This window comes from Heterodontus francisci, chromosome 15, assembly GCF_036365525.1.
Source record: "Heterodontus francisci isolate sHetFra1 chromosome 15, sHetFra1.hap1, whole genome shotgun sequence".
NCBI classification, from domain to species: Eukaryota; Metazoa; Chordata; class Chondrichthyes; order Heterodontiformes; family Heterodontidae; genus Heterodontus; species Heterodontus francisci.
This window is the reverse complement of record NC_090385.1, coordinates 21,627,980-21,654,574: the sequence shown is the minus strand read 5'-3', so window position 1 is coordinate 21,654,574 and position 26,595 is coordinate 21,627,980. Positions and strand designations below refer to the sequence as shown.

General features: G+C 42.7%; 1 protein-coding gene across 1 annotated transcript in view; it reads left to right on the top strand.

The window, feature by feature from the left end:
* Nucleotides 1–26,595, top strand: part of LOC137377530 (phosphatidylinositol 3,4,5-trisphosphate 5-phosphatase 2-like) — a 178,513-nt gene that overhangs the window by 55,587 nt on the left and 96,331 nt on the right. Inside the window, exons 4-5 of the mRNA XM_068047218.1 lie at nt 23,769–23,913; nt 25,915–26,038. Of these exons, the coding sequence (XP_067903319.1) occupies nt 23,769–23,913; nt 25,915–26,038 (269 nt within the window). The remainder of the gene's footprint in view (nt 1–23,768; nt 23,914–25,914; nt 26,039–26,595) is intronic.

Sequence of the window (26,595 nt, the reverse complement as noted above, 5' to 3'; positions counted from 1 at the left end):
TTACTTGCCTCTTATCATCCCAAGCCTGAATGTTGTCCAGGTCTAGCTGCATGCAGGCATGAACATACATGTGTAGGTGTATATATGTGTGTTTGTTTGTGTGGAGGGAGGAGAAATTCAGATCAGGACTTTTCCCATTACATAACCAAATAGCACTGGATATATTTGGATGCCAACAAAGTAGTTCATTGCAAAGAAGAAATGCAAATAATGATAGTGACCAGGAAGTTCTATCAGAATGGACATTATAACTTCCAGCCTCTACTTCACATGTAGGTCAGTAAATATTTGCAATTTATAACCAACCTTTACAAGTCTGCCCCACTGATTGTATGCCAAGATTTCATTACATGGGAAACCCCTGGCATTGTGTTTATCAGTATTAAATTTCATCTGCAATATATAGAATCATTGCTGTCCTGCCACCGACCCCCCGCCCCCACCCGCCCCCTCCACAACCTCACTTGTCCCCACCGCTCCAGTGAACATGGCTGGCGCCGTGAACGGCGTTGGGAAACAAACATGTGAGCCAGCACCAGTATTTTTGGGCTGTCTGCTTCTGTTCCCACACCTGGCGGGGCCCGAAAATTCAGCCTACTGTGTTTGCTATGCTCCTGTGCAATTATAGTGCCCATACTGCACCATGGCAACCAGGCCAACTAGGTAACAATTAGTTGGATAGTCAAGCATTTGAAGATAATGCAGACATGGGCAACCTTTTTGATTTCTAGCTTAAGGTGTGAGAAGACACTGAAGAGCCTGGGATCTCACCTTTGGAAGAGAGAAAGCTGAGGAATGATATTATTTGTATATTCAAAATCATTAAGAGAATAGATAAATCAAGCCCCAACCATATGTTTGAGATTGCCATAGACTCTAGAACAGGGCATATGGGCTGAAGCTTAGAAAACAGTAAGTGCAAAGATGATTTTGATTTATCTACCTTATGCAGAGGCTGACAGATGTATGCAGCGCACTACCTGGGGAGGCAGATAGGTGGAAAGATTTAAGGGAGAATTGGCTATCTGAGTGAATGAGTGTTTTAGATGGACTGCAAAGTCTTTTCCGTGCTTGCATCTCTCCATATTCCTTACAACATAATGGGTGGAAAAAATATCAAAACATCCAAATAATCTTTTTTAAGCAGTTTAAGCCATTACAATGTTGCACTAATGGTGTTGTTTGGAGTAAAAATGCTTTTGTACTGCAGAAGGGGAACTGCTGTTTGCGCTGAGGTCAGAGTGGAATGTTTGAGACAGTGTTTTGTGCTGATCTCAGGATTTATGCCGGAGTCAGTGGCCAGGGCTTTCCAATTCACCATTTGTCAGCTTGTGATTTTCAAATTACTGACTTTAATGGATGGATATTTGTGGGCAAGCAAGGGCAGAAATGAAAAATTCCCATCCAGTCAGCCAGCCAGCCAAGTCAGAAGACTACTTGTTGAGGCGCTGATCATTGGAGATTTGACAGTGGGAAAAATCTTCCTGGGCAGTGCCACTCCACTGATAGCTTCAACAAGAGATTTTTTTGAAGTGTTGGTTTAATCCAGACTCACTGATCGCACAGCACAGAGAACTCAACTCAGTCTTTGCTTGCTGTTTAGTATATTATCACACCACAATGCATATATCCATTAATACAACAAAAATGTCCTTCCTTAAAGGAATACTGTTCTTCAAAATGTTTAGAATTAATTAAATTTCATCTGTGATCTTAAACCATTCAAAAAACCAAAAGGGAGGATGTCTAAAGAATACACCTGGTTCATAGCTTTCTGCATTGTTCTTCATATAAATTTGGTCAGCGACAAGCTATAATGTTTATTCCCATTCTTGGAGCAGTAGCTAAACTTATTGAACTGATTTTGGTCATGATAAAGCTGAGGTAGAACAAATCACCAGCATGTGTGTTTTTGGTTTCATGATCTAGTCTATCTTGGCAAAGGATGGAGTTTTTAATGTTCCCATTTACAATTATTAATAGAATTTTATGACATCTATTTCACTTAAAAAACCTCAATTAATGTTCATTTCTAACATTTAACTGCTTGTAGGTTGAAACTTACACCAAGCTGTGCACAATGTTTGAAAAAAATCAATATCAAGTATTCAAGGCTCTAAGCAAATGGGGACTGTAAGCCCTTGTTAAATTTTCTAGGACCAGAGATTTTTTTTTTTGGATAACAATTTAGAAGACTACAAACTGGATGTATGCTTTGTTGTGTTATTGTTTTCCACAGCAAAAAGATACTAAACAATCTTGAGCTGAATGGTAATTAAACTATGGGTTCTTTATTGTGAAGTAACAAGTTTACAAGAATGCGCTATAATACACATGATTAGATGATTAACATGACTCCAACTGACCTATCACATGTTGGTTGACATCACTTCCTGTGATGATGTGTGAAATACTCAGACTGTTAAAGTGATATCACAGCATCCCCCTTTCCTGAAACAGAAAGACACAAAAAGATAAACTATGAACATAATGAAATAGAATTGTTTTGAATAAATTTTACATATACATTGACTTTTATGTTCTTTAACATGTGTCTCTGAAACGTATGGGTGGTCTACTGACTCGAACTGATCTTGTCGCTGTGTAGCTTGGTCGAGAGCTAGATTTGTCAACTTTTTTCTCTTGACCTGTATGTGTGTTCTGACAGTCATCTGTGTTTGAGCATTACATTTGTCACTTTGCTACATTCTGTGGATTTGAATGCGAATGTGTTCTTGAAGCAATAGGGTTGTCAGGAACAATGTTGTTAACCAGTTCCCTCAGCTGACATCTGTTTTTCCTTAGTACTGCTCCATTAGGGGTGGTTGCTTCATCCGAGCTTGACTCGTTGTAGATTTTGGACACTTTAACAGGGATCCATGTCTTCTCTTGCGGATGGATCACTCTGACTTTCTGTCCAATCTTTAATGGTAGTGGTTCCACGCTTGCATGTTTATCATGCACAGTTTTCATCTTTTCTTCATTTGCCAATAGCTTCTCCTGTATTGATGAAATTTCATGAAATGATGACTTGGAAGGGTTGTGTTGACTTGTCTTCCAAATATAATTTCCGCAGGTGATGGTAATCCTGTGCCGATTGGTGTTGTCCTCAAGTGCAACATGGCTATATGAAGATCTTGCTTGGTTTCTCGACACTTGACAATCAGTGACTTGACTGTGCGTACCATTCTCTCTGCTAGGCCATTTGACCTGGGGTAATGGAGTAACAATGTAACGTGGTCGACAGTCCATTTTTTACACATGTCTTCAAATGGTTTGTTGGTGTATTGTGGTGCATTGTCTGATACTATCTCCTCGGGGGATTGAATAAACTGAAGATTGTGCTGATAGTGTTAGCAACTGATGTGCTTGATGTATCCCTCAATTGATGGATTATGAGGAATTTGGAAAAGTAATCAGTAAGCAACAGAATATCATCGCTTTTTACAGAGAAGAGGTCAGTAGCTATACTTGATCAAGGATATGAGGAACTTTGGAGATGGAACAGCTTTTATGTTGGCTTGTTTGATTTTCTTGGCATGCATCACCTGACAGTTGTAATTAGAAGCTGCCACCATGTAATCAAAAGCTTTCTAGGTTGTCTAATACAACAGTTCAGGTTGATTGAAGGTCTCAAAACAGATGTATGAAACAGCCAACTAATATATCCAGCACAGAGCTAACTATTATGGAACTTGCCTCTTGGTGTTACAGTAGCAGAGAGAGACTGGCATGTAGTCACATGACTACATCCTGGCACTTAGCTTATTAGCATACTAAGATCATAAAGGGGCATCACTCTTAAAGGCAATCACACAACATCCCCCTTCTTTCCAAAGATAAGTCTTGTATGCTTAAAGCAAAAATACATAACATTAGATAACATTAAGATTATTTACACAGGTATAGAGATTCTGAACTTTACAAATGTAAGGCTCAAAAGTCCGTAGGTCGTCTTGGTGGTTTGGCAGTTCTCGCTTGGGAACTTTGCATCTCATCTGTTGCTGTTATTCCTGAATTTTCTCCCTTTCTGCATTCAATTTCTATTGCTCTGCCTTCAGCCTGCTAACATACTCTGTAGCTTTTCTCAAGATGACCACTTTTGGGGCTTTGTCATTCTTGGAAAGTTCCGGCACCTCATCTCGAAGAGCCAATAGACAATGCTTCAACTCATTCCTCCTCCTCCTCTTCAGGACATTGCGTGTCCTTCGCCTCTCTTCATCCTCTGTGTCTGAAGGCTTGGGGCTCAAGGTCAAGGACTTGTTGGGGGAAGAGTACTTGGCCTCATGGAGATACCTGTCCATCTAGCTCGTTGTGGTGCTGACAGTTCTCTAGAAAGCAGAAGTGAAGGTGTGGCATGATTGTGCTGTTGCTGGGTTTCCAGACTGCACTGTTTGATGCTGAGTTCTGAAGAAGGGTCACTGACCTTCTCTCTCCACAGATGCTGCCAGACCTGCTGTGTATTTCTAGCATTTCTTGTGTTCACAATGTGGAATGCTTGCTCATCTTCTGACTGAGACTTACTTCTCTCTGAGTCTTGTCCCAGGTCTGTTTTGCTGTGGACCTCATGTATCGGCTTACGATTATGCAGGTCTCTGGCACTTTCCTTGCTGCTGTTGCCCTTTTGCTGCACCTGTCTTCTGTTTGTTTGTGTCCTATCGTGGCTTCTGGCTGCGTCTTCGGAGCCAGAATTCCTGCATAGGCAGGCCCAGTGTCCTTTTACACTGCACGCCATATACAAGTCTCCAAATGCAGGACAACTTCACTGTGAGTGGGACAGACCTCACTTACCGCTCAGCTTGCTTGCTCTTTTCGACCTGGTTATGGTGCCGATACTGTTGGCTGCACCGAGTACTTGCAGGTGCTGTTGTCCAGCTACAATGGCTTCGTATTTTCTGCCATCTTCCAGCAGTGCAGCGATACTGTGACCTTTCTTTTTCCCCAAGAGGTCTTTCTGAAATGCTTCAATGGGGGTCGATATGATCACTAGCTCCATTATTTGGTCGGACAGCTCAGCTTCTGAGAAGTCACATTCGTTGCCTTTGCTACGGCATCTGCTTACGAACTGGTCTATGATTCCTGGAGCTGTTGCCTATAAGACATCAATTCCAGGCGGTGTGTTCGAAAATTCACTCTTAATCAGAGCTGATCTTCCAGCACTTTCCATAACTTTTTGTGAGATCTTTCTGGTCCTGTTCAGATAGTCCAGAGGTATTGATTCTGTGCAATCCCTCATTTCCAATCGCTATCATTATTTTTAGAGCTTGCTTCTCTGGTTCTATCATCACTTGGTCTGTGAAGCATAACTGCATTCTCTGTTTGTAAAGTTGGAACTCAGATAGGATATCCATGCCTTTCCAGTTCATGTTGGTAAAATTGGTATCCATGTTTCTGCTGTTGCTTTGCTTTAAACTTGCTTTAAGAACTTCTTTGTGACTCTGTACTTGTTTTCCTTTAAGAAACTGTCTTGGCTGATTTGATTGATAGCAGCAGCTTGTCTGTTTGTCTAGCTTCCAGCCCTCTAGTCTGTCTGTTTACACAGCTGCCCAATAGGTATTTCAAGTGCCTTTTTTGCTACTTTGTTTATGCAGCTATTCAATAGGCAATTCTTAATGCTTGAGTAGTTTAATGAGTTGTTTCAAACTCTGAAAGCCCTTCATGCTTGAGTGATTTAATGTGGTTTGATTTATAGCTTCAGCTGAGAGCTGTGTGAATGGAAGATTCCCGCGCTTTTTGCTGTCAGGCGCCTCCTGCAATGACAGGGACCACTATTCAGCCTGGGAGGATAGTTGGGTCTTCTCCACTGTTTTTTAACAGAAGCTTTGAAAAAGGCCCTTCAGAGCTTTTTGAAAAAAAAATTGATCTGCTGAAGGACTTCAAAGCTTTTTTTAATGCAGTATCCCTTGCTCGTTGGCAGAATGACTCACCCGATTTCCTTGCAGCCTGTCGTTCAGCTCTGTCCTCTGCAGCTTAAGGTAAGTATTTTCTTCTTTCCCTGTTTGGGCCAGTATTTTTCTTTAACTTTCTCTCTTCCAGCGGTAGTGAGGTAGTTTTTAAAAGCTGTTTTCCTGCGGTCTTTAAACTTGGATTTTTTTTCTTCTCACCACTGCTGCCACCATGCAGTGAGAAGCTCTTTATGTTGTCTGATGCAACATAAATGAGATGCGTGGAGTTCAGGTTGATTGAGGATCTCAAAATAGGTTTATTAAACAGTTGTCATGACCTGGATGGATTCTCCCACCGTCTGCTCAAGGCTGCGCATGGCCTGTGGCATCTCTGCCAGATGTTGCTGACCTCTCCCTGCAGCTCTAGCATGCCCTGTGCTGCCAACACCAGAGACTCATCATAGCCTGGTGTTCTGCATGGGCCTGGCCACCCACAGTCCTCTGACTGTCAGAGACCTCGGCTGTCTCAGCCTCTGCCAGCTGCTCAGGCGCGTGTGTGGTGCTCTCACCAGCTTGTGGCTCAGGTTCTAATATCGATCAATTACCCACCTCGGTGGGTAAATCTGTGCTGGTGAAAGGTACAGGAGTGTCATGGGATGGTGCATCCTCTGTGGTTGTCTCTTCCTCAGAGGTGCTCAAAGCCTCCAGCATCTCCAATGCTGACTCGGAGTGTCGCTCTGCAAGATACAGTGAAGAACAGACATTTAGGTTTTATGATATAAATGTTACAATGATAACAGCAGAGTATCTACATATGAAATGTTATAAGGAATCATTGTGTTTGGCAATAATCACTCTGTTCACCTGGGACCCCAAGCTCCATATCTGAAACGGCACGTGCTCCCGGGTTCCCGGCTAACTCCAGTGTCTTTTCTTCAGCTTGCATGAGCAGCCTTAGGTCTGGCACCCCGCCACCAGTCCTGCACACCTCCCAACTATTGTAGGCCCTCTTCGCCTGGAAGAGCAAGGATGCAGATATTGAACATTTCCAAACATCAACACCACAGTTGTAACAACATGGGTGCTTCAACAATAGCTGGGGGATGCTTTGTCTGGTACATGGACTCACCCTATCATGGCTGTGACATGCTCTGAGATGCAAATGAGGGTGACTTAATGTGCATATGCAGCCAATCATGTGCCATTAATCCTCCCTGACCTTCCTGTCTTTGACATGGCAGTGACGCCCATGTGCCACTCAGTGTGGGGACACCCAGGCCAAACGGTGCTGTTCTGTAATGTGCCGCTTATCTTTGCCAAGTGCATGAGATCATTGACCCTCTTCCTGCACTGGACCCAGTGGGATGACCCCATGGCAGCTTACCTCCTCTGCGATCTCCAGCCAGGCTTGCTTGGTCAAACAGGAGGACCTCTTCTTGCCATCACTTGTGAAAAGGACCTCCCACCTTTGCCTAGCAGCCTGGAGGAGAGTGAGCAGGGAGGCGAAACTGTGGGTCCACCCTTCCTCGCATGTCCGCCATTGGCACAGGGCTTCCCAGGGGTGCTGCTTGAAGGCTGGTGCGATGTTGCAGACACTCCTGGCCTTTCTGCTGTAGCACCACAATGACAATGAAGGAAGAAATTTCATGCAGGGTTGGTTGCCTTTTAAAGATGGTGGCAGCACTTGCTCGCAAATTAGCTGACGCCATTCATGGTGTAGTTGAGGCCGCCCCCGCCACATGATTTGGGGGAGTGGCCTGTCTAGCGTATTCAGATGAGCCACTGCATGCTATATTGTGGTGGTGTGTTGGTGGGCATGCAGGCTGCCATTTCTTTCGCCCGCCGCCGCTCCTGGCAGCAGGAACATTAAATCCAGCTCATGTGTGCAAGCTGACCTGTGCTCAGCTATCTTACCACAGTCTGGGAGCGATACCGATGCTTATTGCCTAGCCTCACACATGAAGAATGGGCAGAGCATCACAGGCTGCTGGCATCTGTGAAACGGTATCCCAACTAAATGTGATCCCCTTCAAGGAGTGATAGGAGAATTTTGTTTCTAAAAAGGTAATTGTTTTCTTCTATTTTAAGGCCAAACTGGCATTCCTCTCTGTCGCACACGCTTTCTCAGGCTGTCTTTACCTCTGCATAATGCTGGCAACGCCAGAATGTTGCACTCTTCCCCTTAATTTGGAATTTAATGCTTTGTTTTGCTGGAACTTTTAAAAATAAATAAATGCTTGGTCATCACAGCCTTCAATTCACTCCATTCAAGTGTTGTTATGGTACTGTCTCCACTGTACTGGGACAGCTGCCAGATGGCATCTGTAACACAGCTGTGCTGAGTGAGTCCAAACCTTATAACATGCGACAGCCCAGTGAAACCATGCAGTAAGCAAATTAACCACATTTATTCTGTGAAAGTAGTTTGACCTTAATTATAGTCTTATCAATCAGCAGAAAACTTAGAAGCAAATACTCTATTTATTTAGTTAGGAAGAGTATCTACAACTTTAGTTTGTTTCTGAACTCTATATTTTGCTCAAATTTGAACCATGTGGTATGTATATATACATCGAACACTTTTCAACATTTGTACTCAGTATTAGTTTAAAGCACCTGAGGTCAGGTGTAAATAAAGACTAGCTACTGAGTAAAGTTTCTATACTTTGTAGTCAAGCAATCTTATGTCAAGTGCAGCATTGGTTCGAAGTAGAGTAATTCTCCCTCTACATCCCTCCGCCAAGCACTCCCAGGTACAGTATGAGTTAGGTACTGTGTATATCTCACTGTACTCCACTCCAACAATACATCTTGGCCCTACTTCAGGATAGTATGACCTGCTAAGTCAGATTGATATTTCTACCTCCCCCCCCCCATCAGCCATACTTGTAGCTTATCAGAATGAGACTGCCTCTACCCAGGGCTACTACTGCTTAGGACTTTTACAGGCAGTAGAGAGAGGACAGTTCCATCTCGTCAGTCTGAGCCTGATTCAAACTTGATCCTGGAAGTGTGAAAGGATGGAGCTCTAACTCTTTGTTATCTGCCCTTTTCCCTTAAAAATATATGCATTCATTTGAGATCAAGCCTTTTTAAAATCTTTAATCCTCATTATCTGCTTTTGTTGCAGACTTTTCAGAGCAATAGTTCTGTCTTTACAGCGATAACAATGCAGCCACTTGAATGACGTGTTTCCTCACAAAATATCGAGTTGTTTTTGCAGAACCAAGTGTTGATGTGCAAAATTGAAGAACCTGAGCTAAGCCCACAGTCCTTGATCTATTTCCTCCAAGATCAGACAGAGAACATCAACAGACTAGCTTTCCTATTTGTTAGCTTTAACTAAGATTCAGAAAAATAAGTGCTAATTTTTACTTAAAGGGAAGAGGAATACTCCTGAAACAATGGCATCCACCAAAGTATGCATAAAAGATGTTTGTAATTCTAAAAATACTTGTTGCTGTTTTAAGGAAAATTTCAAGTTTCCTAGTCCAATGAAAACTGCCATTGCAGGTATCCTTCTCCGCAAGGGAAATCCTATATCACTGACTAAGAAGGCTTGACTCCACCCATTAAGCTTTACTGGGATAGCAACAAGCCTAGAACAGCCAGGCCCTGAAAAAAAGTATTCTACCAACTGTGTTTTCCAGGGTTGATTCAGTTTCCAGGAGGTCTGAAATTGAAACCCCAATCAAATAAATAGAGCTGTTCCTGGTGGATTTATTTATTTAGAGATACAGCACTGAAACAGACCCTTTGGCCCACCGAGTCTGTGCCAACCAACAACCACCCATTTATACTAATCCTACATTAACCCCATATTCTCGATCACATCCCCACTATTCTTCTACCACCTACCTAAACTAGGGGCAAATTTACAATGGCCAATTTAACTATCAACCTGCAAGTCTTTGGCTGTGGGAGGAAACCGGAGCACCCGGCAGAAACCCACACAGACACAGGGAGAACTTGCAAACTCCACACAGGCAGTACCCAGAACTGAACCCAGGTCGCTGGAGCTGTGAGGCTAACCACTGCGCCACAGTGCCGCCCTTTATGAAATGGTTTCTCAGTGAAGCTGTTGATGTTGTATTGGTAAACAACAATTAACACGAATATGTCACTGTGCATGTCAAAACATTTTTCAAAGTTCTTAATGGGGCTTGATGGTGTGGAATTTGATAGGAAGGGGATGAGGAGGATGCAAGAAATCCGTTTTAAGGAAGCTTTTTTTTATTCTTTCATGCAATGTGGGCATCACTGGCTATGCCAGCATTTATTGCCCATCCCTAATTGCCCCTGGGAAGATGGTGGTGAGCTGTCTTCTTGAACCGCTGCAGTCCATGTGAGGTAGGTACACCCACAGTGCTGTTAGGAATGGAGTTCCAGGATTTTGACACAGTGACAGTGAAGGAACGGTGATATAGTTCCAAGACGGGATGGTGTGTGGCTTGGACGGGAACTTGCAGGTGGTGATGTTCCCATGCATCTGCTGCTCTTGTCCTTCAAGGTGGTAGAGGTCGCGGGTTTGGAAGGTGCTGTCTAAAGAGCCTTGGTGCGTTGCTGCAGTGCATCTTGTAGATGGTACACACTGCTGCCACTGTGCGTCGGTGGTGGAGGGTGTGAATGTTTGTGCATGGTGTGCCAATCAAGTGGGCTGCTTTGTTCTGGATGGTGTCGAGCTTCTTGAGTGTTGTTGGAGCTGCATCCATCCAGGCAAGTGGAGAGTATTCCATTACACTCCTGACTTGTGCCTTCTAGATGGTGGACAGGCTTTGGGGAGTCAGGAGGTGAGTTACTCACCGCAGGATTCCCAGCCTCTGACCTGCTCTTGTAGCCATGGTATTTATATGGCTACTGCAGTTCAGTTTCTGGTCAATGGTAGCCCCTAGGATGTTGATAGTGTGGGATTCAGCGATGGTAATGCCATTGAATGTCAAGGGGAGATGGTTAGATTCTCTCTTGTTGGAGATGGTCATTGCCTGGCACTTGTGTGGCGCAAATGTTATTTGTCACTTATCAGCCCAAGCCTGGATGCTGTCCAGGTCTTGCTGCATTTCTACATGGACTGCTTCAGTATTTGAGGAGTCGCGAATGGTGCTGAACATTGTGCAATCATCAGCGAACATCCCCACTTCTGACCTTATGATTGAAGGAAGGTCATTGATGAAGCAGCTGAAGATGGTTGGGCCTAGGGCACTACCCTGAGGAACTCCTGCAGTGATGTCTTGGAGCTCAGATGATTGACCTCCAACAACCACAGCCATCTTCCTTTGCGCTAGGTATTAGCTGAAGTTTGCGAGCATTGAAGGTGGGGAGGCTGGTGAGGAGAACACTTGGGAAATCAGTCCTTGCGGTGGAAATGGGATTAAGAGTTACAGGATAACTACAGATGGAGATAATTGCCTATTGCTGCATGGAATAAGTGAGTTTATGAACTTGACCATGAAATATCATGGGGAGAGGCAGGTAAAAACTTGGTTGAACCATTCCTTAGATGATTAAATTAGTTATATGGGTTTGATAGTATGAATTATATGTGGTCAATGGTAAAGTTGGGCCTACCTGATTTCATGCTTTCTTATGTTAAGGGAAAGGCTTCTGTGAAATTGTAACAAACATCTGTGTGGCTGCATTTGGCTTTTAATAGAGGTTTCAATAAAATAACTTTGGGCCAGAGATAATCTTGGCAAGGTAAGAAAAAAGTTCAAAAGTTAGATGTTTGCAGGAGCGATAACGTTTAGAAAAGATCAGGGTAGGTAAAAGCAAGTTAAAATTAACAATTGCATGGAGAGAAAATGGAAAAGATGAAGTATAAAAGAAAAAGATGGACTGCAGAATGAGCAAAAAAAAAAATGTGATTAAAGTTGTGTTTAACGTGTTTATTTTTGTAATTTAAGGTATTACGGCACTAAATCTATTCCTGACATTTGAGAAGTTTTATCACTGTAATACTAGTGTTTATTCTCTGCATCACAGTGTGTGACCTGAAAACTTAGCAAAATTGGCTGGTTGTTGTAATTTCTAGCAGCCTAAAAAGGTAAAGTTGTTTGTTCCCTATTTATTTGATTTCTCTCTGCATAGAATCACTTGGCCAAGCATTAGTGCAGGCACCCTGGAAAATTCTCCAAGGCCTCGGCTTCTGCCACTCTGCAACCAATTGTCAGGTGGTTATTCACAGAGAGAAAGAACTTGTACTTAAGTATCACCTTAACACATCCTCGGGGCATTTCACAAGGTTCATGAGCAATGAATTACTTTTGAAATTCAGTAATTGTTAACATGCAGGCAAATGTGGCAGCGATTTCTGCATAGCAAGATCCCACGACTGACCAGTTGATCTGCTTTTGTTGATGGTGGTATTTGTGGTAAAATATAGCTCAGGATAGTGTTAAAACTTCTTGCTGCTCTTCAAATAGTATCATAGGAGTTTTTACCATGAACTTGCATGCTGCCCCTCGGTGACATCATCTGAAAACACAATTATTTCCAGCACTTTCCCTTTTTATTACTGGACTACTAATCTGGTTTATGAGTTCAAATCCCACTGTGGCAGCTGGGGAATTTAAATTCAGTTAAATAAATAAATCTGGAATAAAAAGCTAGTATCAATGCTGGTGACCATGTAACTATCGGAATGTTGTAAAACCCCATCTAGTTTGCTAATGCCCTTTAGGAAAGGAAATCTACCATCTTTATCCTGTCTGGCTTTTATGTGATTCCAGACCCACAGCAATATTGTTGACTCTTAAACTGCCCTCTGAAATGGACTAGCAAGCCATTCAGTTGTCAAGAAGGCAGTTCACCACCACCTTCTCAACGGTAATTTTAAAAAAATTTATTCTTGGAATGTGGGCGTCACTGACCAGGCCAGCATTTATTGCCCATCCCTAATTACCTTAAGAAGGTGGTGGTGAGCTGCCTTCTTGAACCGCTGCAGTCCATGTGGAGTAGGTACACCCACAGTGCTGTTAGGAAGGGAGTTCCAGGATTTTGACCCAGCGACAGTGAAGGAACGGCGATATAGTTCCAAGTCAGGATGGTGTGTGACTTGGAGGGGAACATTGGGGATGGGCAATAAGTCCTTTGCCAGTGATGCCCACATCCTAGGACTGAAAACAAACAAACAAAAAGATGTAAATGGCAAACAGAGAAATGTTGGGATTTACTTTTGTTTATTTCCTGGCGTCAAATAGCAAAATAGTTTTAGGCTGTATCATGTATGGCTGCACACAAAAGCTCTTAAGTTTTGCAAAAGCACATAACAAGCTCAAATAGCTTTCCACTGTTCACAAGTGCAATATAAAAGCTAACTGAATGTGGTTTGGCACAATTTCAATCCTCTCCTGATTTGTCTGTTTGAAACATGGTCAGGGCTTTCATTCTATTTCTGAGTTGTAGCATTTTATCTAAGTGGTATTTTTAGTCTAGAAAATTTGCATTTTACTTAGGTGTTGCAGTTTGAGTTTAGCAGTTCGTCAAAGTGCTGATCCATTTCCTGGCAGAAATGTATAATGCAAAGAACTATTCAGGAATAAGACCAAATGTGGGTCTGAACTTCAGTAACAAAGTCTGTCTCTTTATTGAGGGACCATCCATTATTGCCAATGTTTTTGGAAGAATACAAAGATTAGTCTAAAGGTAGAGGATTAAAGTTCTGCCATTTTTATGTTTTAAACTGTTTCCTCCTCTGATTTCATCCCCACCTCTCCTAAAATTATTGATTGTTTGCTCCAAGGTGCAACCCTCCTCTGGTCCTCTGGTACTATGCTCAACTGGTCATTCTTCATGTGTGAGTTTAGATAGTGTATGTTTTATTCCACCTCCCTCCCCTACTTTAAGCACCTCCTTAAAACACATCTAATTGACCGAAGCTTTGGTCACCTCTTTGAATCTCTCTCTTTAGCTCAATGTTTTTTTTCACCATTCTTGTATCAGTATGAGTACTTTAGAACGTAACCTTATACACTGATTTTAAGGCCGTCCCTTCCTTGTCTCTCTCAGCTGCTCTAACCTATAACCTTTCTCATCCTTAAATCTCAGTCCCTCTGACTCCTGACCTCTTGTGGCTCTCTGCCTCTTTTTATCCCACCAGCCTTCAGCTGCCTCAACCCCATGCTCTGGCATTCTCCTCCCTAAAGAGCTCCACCTCTTTCCCCTTCTCTAAGACCCTCCCGAACACCCACGTCATTTTGCTAAGCCTTTGGTCACCCCTCATAATATCTCCTTTAGCTTAGTGTCTTCTTTTTTCAGATGTCTCCTTCTGTGGAGAGTTTGGGAAATTTCTCTGCATTAATATTCTATATAAATGCTGCTGTATTTTCTTTTTCATTCTTAAGGGTAGATCACCTCTCATCCTATTGGACCTGCTTTAGATCCCTTCTTTTATTCTCTTCCTCATCCTCCAAATAGCACAGAAAGAGAAGATCCAGATTGGAATACCCATTCTCAGATTATAATTGTTGCGAGTAAATTTCTGGCCACTGAGGTGCTTGGGCAACTTCCTGATAGCAATCACGTTTTCAGCTATTCTTTTTGCATAACAGAGGGTTCCCTTTAAGTGGTGAATTCCTGTCAATCGAGAACTTGCCTGCTCCCAAGGTTAATTTCCTACATGTTCAAGGCACAATCCCATTCTAGATGAGAATCACAGGAGGTTGCTCATAAGGTATGGAATTATAAGACGTTAACAGGCTTGCCTGTTTCTGGCGAGAGCTACAAAGGCCTGTCCAGACATTTGTGCTGAGCACAGAATGGGCAGAGATCAAATGAGAGTTTCCTACTTTCCAGTCTATTCTGGTGCCAGTAGTGATTTCCCTATTAAAACAATGTATCCCTCCACAAATGCTGTGTAATTAATGTATAAAAATGTATAAATAAGGGCTAGGTAAGGATATTAGTCCCTCTGTCTTTGGCCCCATTCTCTCTGTTTTCTCAGGCAGCATAGCCCATGTCAAGTCAGGAACAGCAGGTGCATGAGGGTGGCTCTTTATAGCAATGCAATGCACCTAACCTGTGTATCTAAACAGCAGTACAGCTAAGATGAATTCAGCAGAGTGTAGATATAGAATTTGAATGGTACCCCTGCTCCAATTGTTAGATATTTCAGCCTAGAAATCTAGGCTTTCATGTCTGAAATTCAACATCACTTAATTGCGTTCAAATACTACAGAGTTTATCATCTTTCTTAAGGTAAACTTTCTTCATGTCGAACATGCCTCTCACTTGCTTGACAATTATTTTAGGTGAGGTGAGGTTTAGGGTAGCTTTTTACCCTTGTGACATGACAAATACCACAATGGTTTCAGTCAGCCCGACAACTTTTAGAGTAAAGTTCTTCTGTTGACAGTGACCACATCCTGGTGAGTTCATAGTTCAGAGAAACCTCAAGTAGAATGGGATTGGATAGATCTATCAGCTTGAAATGGGCTAAAGCTGTGAGTTTGGAAGCAGTGGGGTCGATTCTTATGTAACCGATTCCATCATGTGGAGGTGGGGTGGGGGGAGTGTTGTCAGCCCACAGCTTGCCTGATGGAATCGGTGCGAAGCCCGACCAATTTTCATGCTTGAGCTGCATTAGAATAATTCCAGTGAGCTGTCAGCGCTAGTTTAATGCTGAGAGCCATCAATGGGGGGATGGGAACGAGAAATCCAGTAGCTCCAATGTGGAACCAAGCTGAGAGTGCGACATTAAACTGGAAGAGGCAATCCGGGCAGATGGGAACTTGGAGGGACTGGCAGTGGGTAGGAGAACTGTTTTTGGGACTAGGTAGAAAATTTAGATCCACTGGATGGAAGGTGGAGAGTTCCATGCAGCAGAAAGCCAAAATAGCACTGGGGCCCTATGTGTGTAGTAACAGAGGAGCATAGGAAGATAGGAACAGGAGTAGGCCATTCAACCCATTGAACCTGTCCCACCATTCAATATGATCATGGCTGATCATCCATTTCGATGCCTTTTTCCCACACTATCCTCCTATCCCCTTATGTCATTTGTATTTAGAAAACTGTCAATCTCTGCTTTAAACATACTCAATGACTGAGCTTCCACAGCCCTCTGGGGCAGAGAATTCCAAAGATTCACAACCCTCTGAGTAAAGAAATTTCTCCTCATCTCTGTCCTAAGTGGCTTGCCCTTATTTTGAAATTGTGTCCCCTAGTTCTGGACTCCCCAACCAGGGAAACATTTTAGCTGCATCTACCCTGTCTATTCCTTTAAGTATTTTGTAGATTTCAATGACATCACCTCTCATTCTTTGAAATTCTAGAGAATTCAGGCCCAGTTTCCCCAATCTCTCTTCATAGGACAGTCCTGCCATCCCGGGATCAAGTCTGGTAAACATCCGTTGCACTCCCTATATGGCAATAATATCCTTCCTAAGGTAAGGGGACCAAAACTGCCCACAGTATTCCAAGTGCAATCTAACCAAGGTTCTATAAAATTGAAGCAAGACTTCATTACTCCTGTACTCAAATCCTCTTGTGATAAAGGCTAACATGTCATTAGCCTTCCTAATTGTTTGCTGCATCTGCATGTTAGCTTTCAATGACTTGTTGGCAAGGACACCCACGTCCCTTTGTACATCTACACTTTCTAATCTCTTGCCATTTAAAAAATACTCTGCCTATCTATTCGTCCTGCCAAAGTGGATAACCTCACATTTTTCACATTATATTCCATCTGCCACGTTCTTGCCCACTCACTAAGTCTGTCCAAATCCCCTTGAAGCTGCTTTGTATCTTCCTCACAACACACATTCCCACCTACTTTTGTGTTATCCGTGGACTTGGAAATACTACATTTGGTCCACACATCCAAATCATTGATATATATTGTGAACAGCTGGGGCCCAAGCACTGATCCCTGCGGTATCCCACTAGTCACAGCCTGCCAATGCGGGAATGCCCCGTTTATTCCTACTCTCTGCTTTCTGCCTGTTAACCAATCCTTAATCCATGCCAGTATATTACCTCCTATATCATGTGCTTTAATTTTGCTAACCAACCTCCTGTGGGGGTCGTTATCAAAATTCAAGTATACCACGTCCAATTTGCAGGAACCGCTCCAGAATCTATAGAATTTTGGAAGATGATCACCAGTGCATCCACTATCTCAATAGATACCTCTTTCAACACTCTGGGATGTAGAATATCAGGCCCTGGGGACTTATCAACCTTCAGCCCCATTAATTTCTCCAATACAGCCTTCTTACTAATACTAATTTCCTTCAATTCCTCATTCTCCTCATTCTCTAATTCTGGGAGATTTCTTGTATCTTCTTCAGTGAAGACCGACACAAAGTAATCATTTAGCTTCTTTGCCATTTCTCTATTCCCCACGATAAATTTTCCTGACTCTGCCTGTAATGGACCCACATTTGTCCATAAATGTTTCCTTTTTATGTACCTATACAGGCTTTTACAGTCCATTTTTATATTTTTTGATAGCTTACATTCATATTCTGTTCTCCCTTTCTTTATCAGTTTCTTCATCCTCCTTTGCTGTATTCTAAGATCCTCCCAATCCTCAGGTTTACTACTATTTCTGACAACTTTATAGGCCTTTTCTTTTAATCTTTTACAATCCTTAACTTCCTTTGTTATCCATGGTTGACTGCCTTTACTTTTGGGGTTTTTGTGCCTTGAAGGAATGTATAGTTGTTGTAAACTATGCATTACTTCTTTAAAGACTATCCATTGCCTATGTACTGTCATACCGTTTAATGTATTTTCCCAATTCACCTCAGCCAATTTTCCCCTCATACCTTCATAATTTCCTTTGTTCAAATTTAACACCCTGCTTTCAGGTTGAACTACCTCACTTTCAAACATAATGTAAAATTCTATCATATTACGGTCACTCATCCCTAAAGGTTCTTTTACAATAAGATTATTAATTAGCCTTTCTCATTACATAATATTAGATTTAAAATAGCCTGTTCTCTAGTCAATTCCTCAACATACTGCTGTAGAAAATCAGCCCTAACACACTCGTCCTCCACAGCATTAGTGCTCATTAGGTTTACCCAGTCTGTATGCAGATTGAAGTCACCCATGATTACTGTATAACCCATGCCACATGCTTCTCTAATCTCCTGATTAATACTATGCCCCACACTACCACTACTGTTTGGTGGCCTATAAACAACTCCTACAAATGCTTGCTGCCACTTGCTGTTTCTTAGCTCCACCCAAACAGATTCCATATTTTGTTCTTCCGATCTGAGTTCCTCCCTGACTAATGAACTGATCCCATCCTTGTTATCAGTGCAACATCACCTCATTTTCCTTTTTGCCTGTCCTTCCTAAATGTCGAATATTCTTGAATATTCAGTTCCCAGTCTTGGTCATCCTGTAGCCACTTTTCCATTATGGTTATACCTCAATTTAGGCCTTTAAATCATCTACCTTGTTGTGAATGCTGCATGTATTCAGGTAGAGTGCCCTTAACTCTGTCTTCTTTACATTCTGCTTTCTAAGCCTAGTTGATGCTCACCTTTGTTTTGCCTGCCTTCTAATGTCACTTCCTACTTTTCTACCTCCTGTTACCAGCTTTACTTCCAATTTGAGCTACCCCTCAGGTTCCCATCCCCCTAACAAGCTAGTTTAAACCTTCCCCAACAGCACTAGCAAATCTCCCTGCGAGGATATTAGTTCCTGTCCTATTAAGGTGTAGCCTGTCCATCTTGTACAGGTCCCAACTCCCCAGAACCGGTCCCAATGCCTCAGAACTCAGATGTCCTCCCTCCTACACCAATTCTCCAGCCACGTGTTCACTTGGTCTATTCTCCTATTCCAATGCTCACTAGCTAGTGGCATTGGGAGTAATCCTGAGATTACTACTTTGGAGGTCCTGCTTTTAAATTTCACACGGCCTATCAATGTCGGCTCACGCCTGTTTGGGCAGGAGCATGACTCATCTGTTTTCACAGCCTGCTACAAAATTCATCATGGCTGGATGTCGGTAGGAATGGGAGAATAAGTGCCGCTTCACAATGCTCGGTCCCCTATCGTCCCCACTCCTACCCAAAGACAAGGACGCAAATTGGGCCCAATGAGTGAAGATCACAAGAAATAGGAGCAGGAGTAGGTCATTCAGCCCTGGAGCCTGCATTGGCCTTCAGTGAGATCATGGCTGATCTGATTGTGACCTGAACTCCACTTTCCTGGCTGTTCCTCATAACCTTTAACTCCCTTGTAGTCAAAAATCTGTCTAACTCAGCCTTGAATATATTCAATGACCCAGTCTCCACTGCTCTCTGGGGAAAAGAATTCCAAAGATTAATGACCCTCTGAGAAAAGAAATGCCCCCTCATCTCTATCTTAAAAGAGAGACCCCTTATTTTTAAACTGTGCCCCCGGTTCTAGATTCTCCAATGAAGGGAAACTTCCTTGTAGCATCTACCCTGTCAAGCCCCCTCAGAATCTTATATGTTTCAATAAGATCACCTCTCATAAACTCCAATGAGTATAGGCCCAACTTTCTCAACCTTTCCTCTTAAGACAACCCCTTCATTCCAGCAATCAGTCTAGTGAACCTACTCTGAAATGCTTCCAATCCAAGTAAATCCCTTCTTAAGTAAGGGGACCTAAACTGTACACAGTACTCTAGGTCCAGTCTCACCAATGCCCTGTACAGTTGCAGCATGACTTCCCTACTTTTATACTCCCTCCCCCTTTCAATAAAGGCCAGTCTTAAAGACTCACTAATATAATATAAAATAAAAACAGAAAATATTGGAAATACTCAGCAAGTCTGGCAACATCTGTGCAATGAGAAACAGAGTTAACATTTCAAGTCAATGAACTTTCAGGACTCGTTACCTCACGATGAGAATAAAGAGATTCCGAAAAGGCCTTTGAGCTCATTCCATCAGCCAGCTTTCTTTCCAGGAAAGGATCTTCGCTTGTTGTTTTATTCATTCGCAGCTCAATAGCATGTTGTTGTTCAGTAGCTCCTACCAGCCAGTACCCTGTGATAATGACTGTGGACTTAGGAATCCCACTCACTTTATAGCATGTAATTCTTGTATTCCTGGTGGGGCTGGGTTCTGCTGGATCCTCCCACCCTCCTGTCCCTGATTCAAAATTCTGATTCTGCTTTGGTTGGGGGAGGGGGGTTGGGTGAAGATTGACACTTCTTTTGCCCACTTCCTTAAAAAGTTGGAACTGGCAGGATGATGTCCAGCATCCTAAGTTCAGAAATTACGATGCATTTCAAGTTTTTATATACTCGTGTTATTTATTTCTGACAATGTGGCTGGTTACTCTGACCAAATGTCACTTCAATAATCGTAGAATCAGAGAATGATACAACACAGAAGTGGGGCATTCGTCCCATTGTGCCCATGTCGACTCTTTGAAAAAGCCATCCAATTAGCCCCACCCCATGCCTCTGCCCTTTCCCTTTTGCCCTGCAAATGTTTCTCCTTCAGGTATTTAACCAACTCACTATTGAAAGTTATTACTCTATCTGCTTCTAACACCTCCAAAGTAAGAATCATACCCCGAGAATAATTAATATATTATTATATATAATATTATATATAATATAATATTATTATTCATCTGCAAACACATTTGGACTAAATCACTTGATGTGGACTGCTTGCTTTGTTCTGAAATCTATTGAACTAAGATAAAGCAAAAATGAGCTGCGGTCTTGCACCTGGTGGAACTCAGGAAACTGTTGCATCAATCGAATAAACGTGGTTCAATGGTGGGTGACACTAGTTGTTTTCCTGTTGCTGAGTTTTCAGCTTGAAAAGATATGAGAGGCATTTCCCAACCACCATGTTTCCAGGTCACCAGTTCTAACTTGGTTCTTGATGAGTAGGACAGCTTTGTGAATCACTAGGAATATCACATATAATTAATTACAGTGCAGGTGTTAGTTTGGGTTTAGTACTATTTATAGATTTCACAAATTTCCATTTCTTTTAGTATTTTACACCCAAGGAGGGCGCATGAATTAAATGCTCTGTAATAATAGTTTGAGCCGCCATATTAGCTGATGCTACTACTTATGTTATTTTTAATACATTTGATCCATAGCCTGTTAAGAGTGTTTATTATTTGCTTTCTGAAATCACAAGAGAGTTGTTTTACATCCAGCAAGCTAAATACAGCAGCATGGGTTTCCAGTCAATTCTACATCGTCAGATATGTTGCATGTAAAAATCTTATTCCAGGTTGCAGGGAGCAAGAGCCTGCTTAAATGAATCTTTTGAGTACAACATGAGAGAACTTTCTAATAGAATGTAAAAATAGATCAGTACCCTTGTAAAGTTAATAGGAAGATTGCTGACCTCCATTGCACAATATAATTCATGTTCATGTGTGGTGTTATCAAGACACCTAGCTCTTCAATCTGCAAAAAGGCCATGATTACTCACAACTTTCGATTTTCAAAGTAAAAGAGTTTTATCCACTTGGATTTCTGTTGGATCCCATTAGTTACACAAAGTGAGACGAAGTCCTTGGCGTCCTCTGCCTTGTTCTCTCGCTCTACACGCCTTAGCCCAATGGCCTTCCTTCCCGCAGCAGTAACAGGGGCCGGGTCGCCTAACTTGCTCTTCGCCAGGCTCTTTCGGTACTGGATCCGTCTGCATGGCTCGAAGCTTGACTCCCATATCCCTGTCCAGCTTAGCGCATCTGTCAATTAACTCCGAGTATTTTACTCTTACTACGTCCCAATCCGGTAGGGTGGCCTTCGGTATTTTAGACAGTTCTGGCTTTAGTCCAGCAACAAAAGCGGTTTTTAAGGGTCCAGAACTGGTGTCATCCAGCTCCTCTGGAGCAGGGTCTACAATCCCTGAGTATTCTACCCAGGTGGACCTAAACCCCTCTCCATACTCCCGCACTTCCTCGGAGTTCTTCTGCTGACGGGCTGCAACTTTGCTCCAGTCCGATTTTGCAAGACAAAACTCTCGCAACCACTTGTTAATCGCAGTCCATCCAGCGTCTAGTAGTTGGCCATCTTCACCCAAAGCAATTTGGACCTCTCTCCTTAGCTTTCGGCTTGCTCGCCCGGGCACCATTACGGTCAGAATCTGTACCCCATCCCATGGATGGAGATCGTAAATTCCCTTCAATCGTTCCAGCTGCTCCCACGTTTTCAGACCCCCTTTCTTCGGGTCGGGCAATCTTGTGGACCATTTGTCGATTTTCTTAGGGGCAGCCGGGACGTGTGTCCAGTACATGTTGTGCTCGGCCGTGGTGACTTCGTTACCATCCACAGTCCTCTTTTCCGTCTTGACCTTAACGCGTTTCTGTTTAAGGGGAGCTCGCCGTGGAAACGGTAACCCATCATCATTGTCACTTTCTTCGCTGGAAGACTCTGCTCCCTCTAGACCTGCTTCGTGCAGTTGCATCTTCCGTTGTTCCTTTTGTAACGACTTCAAACTTGGATACAAGTTAGTTGGAGGTGGTCGGCGGGGTTCGCAGAGCTGTCCCGGTCCATTCGGTTGGGTCGTCTGTTGGTCTTGTAGTTGTTTTTTAAGCTCTTTAATTTCAATCTCTAGCCTTTCCTTTTCAGATTGTTTTTCAGCCTCTAGCTGTTCCGATTTAAGCTTTTCCTTTTTCAGTTGTTCGCAGACCGCCTTCAGTTGATCCTTTGCACTCGTTAGGTCGTGATCACATTGGGCTTGTCGCATAATCTCATTGCGCTGCCAAATCTGGCCCATTACGGCTAGGGACCATTGGGTCCGTTCTTTATCCTTTAAACGGGTTGTTTTTCCCCAGACTCTCTATATCTTCCAGGGACCACTGTCCCGTGGAGGTGCCATATTTTTGCCCAATTTCGGTGTACGCTTTAGCCAGATTAAACTGTTGCTCTACATATTCTTTCAACTGCCGAAGTATTTCATCTTCGGGAACGTCAGGAGGGGCCTGCCCACCTTTGACGGTAGTTGGTAACTGTCGATTGCTTTCGTCTGTCATTTTATCCATTCAGGTAGGGAAGTAGGTCTTGAGCCGTCAGGCTTTTCCGCCAAGTAGGTATTTCGTCAAATACCGCCAAGTGAGACGTCTATAAAGGGGGTCTCGAGCCGCATAAGAAAGGGTATTTCCGTCAAATACCGCAAGTTCGGGATCATGTGGCAGGGAACTGAAATTTAGACAACGGCCAAGGATTTTTAACGTAAAGAGGAGTCCTTACCTCCGGGGCGCCGATATAGGTCCGATGTCTGTGGCTTCCGTTTTAATCCTCCAGCGATCCTGCCGACTACGCCAAGTTGTTGGATCCCATTAGTTACACAAAGTGAAACGAAGTCCGACTGTAGCTTTAAGAAACTTTATTGCAGTACGAAATGGTTACATCATCAGCAAAGCGAACATACAACGACACCTGGGCTCTCCTCTCCTCTCCTTCCTGCCTGAGCAGGGAAATCAAGCCTTTCTTATAGTTCTTCAGACAAATCAGTGACACCCCTTTTATGTTCCCAATTGGTTTACAAACTCTGCAGTTTCTTGGTGTCATGGCCTGATTGGGGTACTGCCTTGTCACCTTCTCCTCTAGCAGTTTCTCACCCCCCTATCTCTTTGGACCGTTAGGCTAATTGCTATAGAATAGGCTACTATTATACAGTCTGCAGCTGTCCTGTTAGTTTCTGCTTGTTAGTCTACTTCTACTGATAAGCTGTCTGTGTAGCCCTGAATTATTACTGATAAGCTGTCTCTGCAGCTCCGAGGTTAGTTTGTTAGTAGTACATGAATGATTAATTATTTCACCTTAAATGTCCCCATATTATTCTGTCCCCAGAACTCATTATGAATTTCTGCACGAAATAATAGAAATTTGTTCAAAATCACTGTAATTAAAAAAAAATAAACCAACGAACTCAAGTATCCTTACTGCTGTGTTGTGATTATGCTGTATTACAGACTGAAAAGGGCGTTCCGGTTAAGCGATTCTCATGTCTCATTGATCTGATGCTAAACTATCAGCAACCATATCAAGGACTGGTGACACCGCTGCAATATCCTGTGGAGAGAGAAAACGAAAAAGAGATCTTGGATGATTTATCAGGTAATTCTTTAATTGATGAATGGGTCAAGTTTTTCCTTATTCGTTTCATGGGATGTGGGCATTGCTGGAAAGGCCAGCATTTGTTGCCCATGGCTAATTGCACTTGAGAAGGTGGTTGTGAGCTGCTTTCTTGAACTGCTGCAGTCCATCTGGTGTGGGTACATCAACAGTGCTGCTAGGGAGGGGGTTCCAGGATTTTGATCCAGTGACAGTGAATATATTTCCAAGTCAGGAAGGTGTGTGGCTCAGAGGGGAACTTGCAGATGGTGGTGTTCCCATGCGTTTGCTGCCCTTGTCCTTCTAGGTGATAGAGGTCACGGGTTTGGAAGGTGCTGTCGAGGAAGACGTGTTGAGTTGTTGCAGTGCAGCTTGTAGATGGTACGCACTGCTGCCAATGTGTGTCTGTAGTGGAGGGAATGGATGTTTAATGTGGTGGATGGGGTGTCAATAGGACTTGTGTTAATAGGACACGCCTGTTTGAAAGTCTAGATTTAGCGCACAATTTTGGTCCTAATGGCTGAATACCATAATTTGATCTTGCCTGATGGTGCTCAACCAGACATCTGCAGATTCAGCACTCTAGTACAGATTAGACACAATTTTTACTGAGCACTATATGTGGGTTCCATGTACCCACTGTAGGTGTAGAATCCTGTGGCTGGTACACAGTGGCACGCTGCAGGATGTCTCAGGGACGGAAGGAAAGGGAGCACAGCTTCTCAGACTGGACATTGGAGGTCCTGATAGAGGAGGTCCAGAAGAAGAGGGATGTCTTACACCTGCAGGGAGGAAGGATGCCGCCTCAAACCTCTCTCCTTACTGAACATATCTCTCCTACAGCAGCTGTACTATTCTGCTGCCTCATGCCCTTCTCTCATTCCTCGTCCAGACCAAGGGGGACCCCTAGTAAAATGCCCATGATCAAGCAATCCCTTTCTCCTGGTGACTCCTACAAGGTGCCCAATAAGTTGGAGTGCCACAGAACTTACTCTTTTTGGGTGAAATCCTCAGAGAATTTCCAAATTAAATGTTGCTAGAGTATTGATTAAGTCTTGACAAAGTGTCCCAGAAAGTCTCCTGATATGTCCTCTTCACAGGTCCAGCAGCAACTGAAGATGAAATAGCAAGCATCCCTTTAAGTAGCACTTGAAATCTACAGTAATGCCCTGTTTACTCCCAAACAGCTGGTGACTGTTAAGAGGGGGCGTTCGTCCAAGCATTAGCCACAAAAATACCAGGCAGCCTTTTTTAAATGAGTTCTAGCGGGCGTTTAAGTGGCAATCAACCTCTTAATGAGCCTCTGGGCAGCTGTTCCGAGTGCAAATTTCAACTCTTTCCCAAGATGGCATTTTGCACTAAACGTAGACTAAACTGGCATTTCAGCTCAAGACCCCATCTTGGTAACCTCAAAGGATCTTTCGTAGCTGAATGTGCTGCCAACAATTGCTCCCCTTCAGCTTGGTGGAACAGCAGTTAAGATGCAAGCAGTACAATTACCACTGCTCTACAGCCATTTTAATTTTGATTTTGTTCTGATCCAGGGTAAATCCCTTGAGAGACACAGTTTTGAAATCTCAAAGAAGCAACCACCAGGTAGCTTGAAATGGACCAACGCTTTGAAATTCCTGAAAGAAAGAACGACAAATGAATTTGAAAACTATTTTTAAAGAATTAATTTAGTTCAAGGAGCTGTGATTTAGGTGGAGGGTAAATATACAATTACAATATAGGACTCTTAATTATGTACTTGTTCATCTTTTTTGGAAAATAAATCCGCTTGATATTTTTAATTTAAAATGAGATCAAAAGTACGAGTGCGTCAAAAAGGCAAATCATTGTGTTTTAGTGAGAATGCATTGGGGGATTATGATGAGAATGCAGACAGATATGTTCAGGCTGTTAGAGGCTTAATGACCCTTGTCTCTTCCTCATAATTGCTCTGTTTTATATATATATATATCAGGATTTCCAGAGGTTATACAGGTTTCTTCTTATTTGTAGATGGTGAGGATGAGAAACCAGCCTTGCCTCCTCGTCCATTCAGTACCTCTATCACTTCTTCAGAAGCAAGAACTACCTTAACTCAACAGTTACAGGAACGTTTACAGGAGGGAGCTTTGAAAAGGTATATTATTCTAAGAAATTTTAAATTTCCACTCATTGATAAAGACAGGAAGGGAGTATATGAAAAAAAGGGGATGGAATTCGTAAAATTTGTAATGGACTCCATCTTTAAGCAGTGTGTTCATATGCCTATAAGGGCAGATGTGTTGTTAAATCCATTTATGAGTAAAAAAATAGGCCAGGTAGATAAGTTAATTGTGAGCATGTATCAAAAGTAATGATTGTCGTACACTAAAGTTTACTATATGATAAAATAGTAATGGAAAAAAGTAACAACAACAAATGCAACACTTGCATTTATACAACACCTTTCATGTAGTGAAACATCCTAAGGAGCTTCACAGAGGCATTATCAAACAAAATACAACACCGTGCCACATAAGGAGATATTTGGGGAGATGAGCAAAAGCTTGTTCAAATCAGTAAGTTTTAAGGAGCATCTTAAAGGAGGAAGAGAGGTAGAGAGATGGGGAGGTTTAGGGAGGGCATTCCAGAGCTTAGGGCCCTGCAGCTGAAGGCATGGCCACCATTGGTGGAACAATTAAAATCGAGGATGCT